This window comes from Trichinella spiralis, assembly GCF_000181795.1.
Source record: "Trichinella spiralis strain ISS 195 chromosome Unknown Scfld1181, whole genome shotgun sequence".
Classification (NCBI taxonomy): Eukaryota; Metazoa; Nematoda; class Enoplea; order Trichinellida; family Trichinellidae; genus Trichinella; species Trichinella spiralis.
The window spans coordinates 1-786 of NW_003528120.1; the positions used below are offsets into that span (position 1 = coordinate 1).

General features: G+C 41.3%; 1 protein-coding gene across 1 annotated transcript; it reads right to left on the bottom strand.

Moving 5' to 3' along the window:
* Positions 1-323: 323 nt before the first annotated feature.
* Tsp_14399 (conserved hypothetical protein) lies at positions 324-699 on the bottom strand. Its single transcript, XM_003370096.1, has 3 exons — positions 622-699; positions 511-584; positions 324-474 (listed from the first exon to the last, which is right to left on the bottom strand). Exons 1-3 carry the CDS (start codon positions 697-699, stop codon positions 324-326), a joined length of 303 nt encoding a protein of 100 aa, XP_003370144.1.
* Positions 700-786: the final 87 nt, after the last annotated feature.

Here is a 786-nt window from a genome sequence, read left to right on the forward strand (position 1 = left end):
CCCCCTACAAGGCGTGACGTGAGTAACACAAATGATGATAGAAATATATATATATGATAGATGATAGCATCTTATCAGAACAGAATTTGTCAGTACCACACGCAGTGGATCTGACAAACATGATAGAATTTTAGAAAACGTTTCGTTTGTAACCATCAAGCTGATGTCCCCACTCCATACCCACTCCACATATTAACTCACGGACGAGTTATTTTTCAGCTCCCTAATGACTACCACTGAACTGACTGGAACTAGCACGCAAGAAAATTCATATTCTGCTACAAATACGTATCAACTGATTGTCCAATAGTAGCTGGGCGAAATCAGTACACTGCAGTGATCAAACAACCTAGCAGGTAGCGCTCCTGGAAGAGCATCTCGACAACGACAACAAGCCTGATAGTTTTCATCGTGAGGTTGTCAATCAGTTTATGCAATGAAACACGAATGATAAACTTGTATACGTATATATACCTATACAATTTTCACGAAGTAGCCAACTATGCCTACTTTATCATACGCAAATTAAATCGTCCAATGTCCCATTGGCTGTCACTATGATGCGTTCTATTCGCCCTCATCAACTGGAAATTTCATTGTCTCATTGGCTGTAACTATGACCCGTTCTATTCGCTGCCATTGAAGGCAAATTTCATTGGCCCACCGGCTGGCACAATGTCGCATTCCCTTGGTCAGCATTATATGCAAATTTTATTCCCCCACGTCATATTGGCTGTCCCTAGACGCGTTCCATTCGTTGACTTCAAAATCAAATTCATTGGGCCA

Excerpts from the sequence above, each read along its gene's own strand:
- Tsp_14399 (XM_003370096.1), bottom strand. The coding sequence starts at position 699 with ATGCTGACCAAGGGAATGCGACATTGTGCCAGCCGGTGGGCCAATGAA. Across the intron at positions 585-621 it reads AATGGCAGCGAATAGAACGG|TTGATGAGGGCGAATAGAAC; the intron begins GTCATAGTTACA and ends TGAAATTTCCAG. Across the intron at positions 475-510 it reads TTTAATTTGCGTATGATAAA|GTATATATACGTATACAAGT; the intron begins GTAGGCATAGTT and ends AAAATTGTATAG.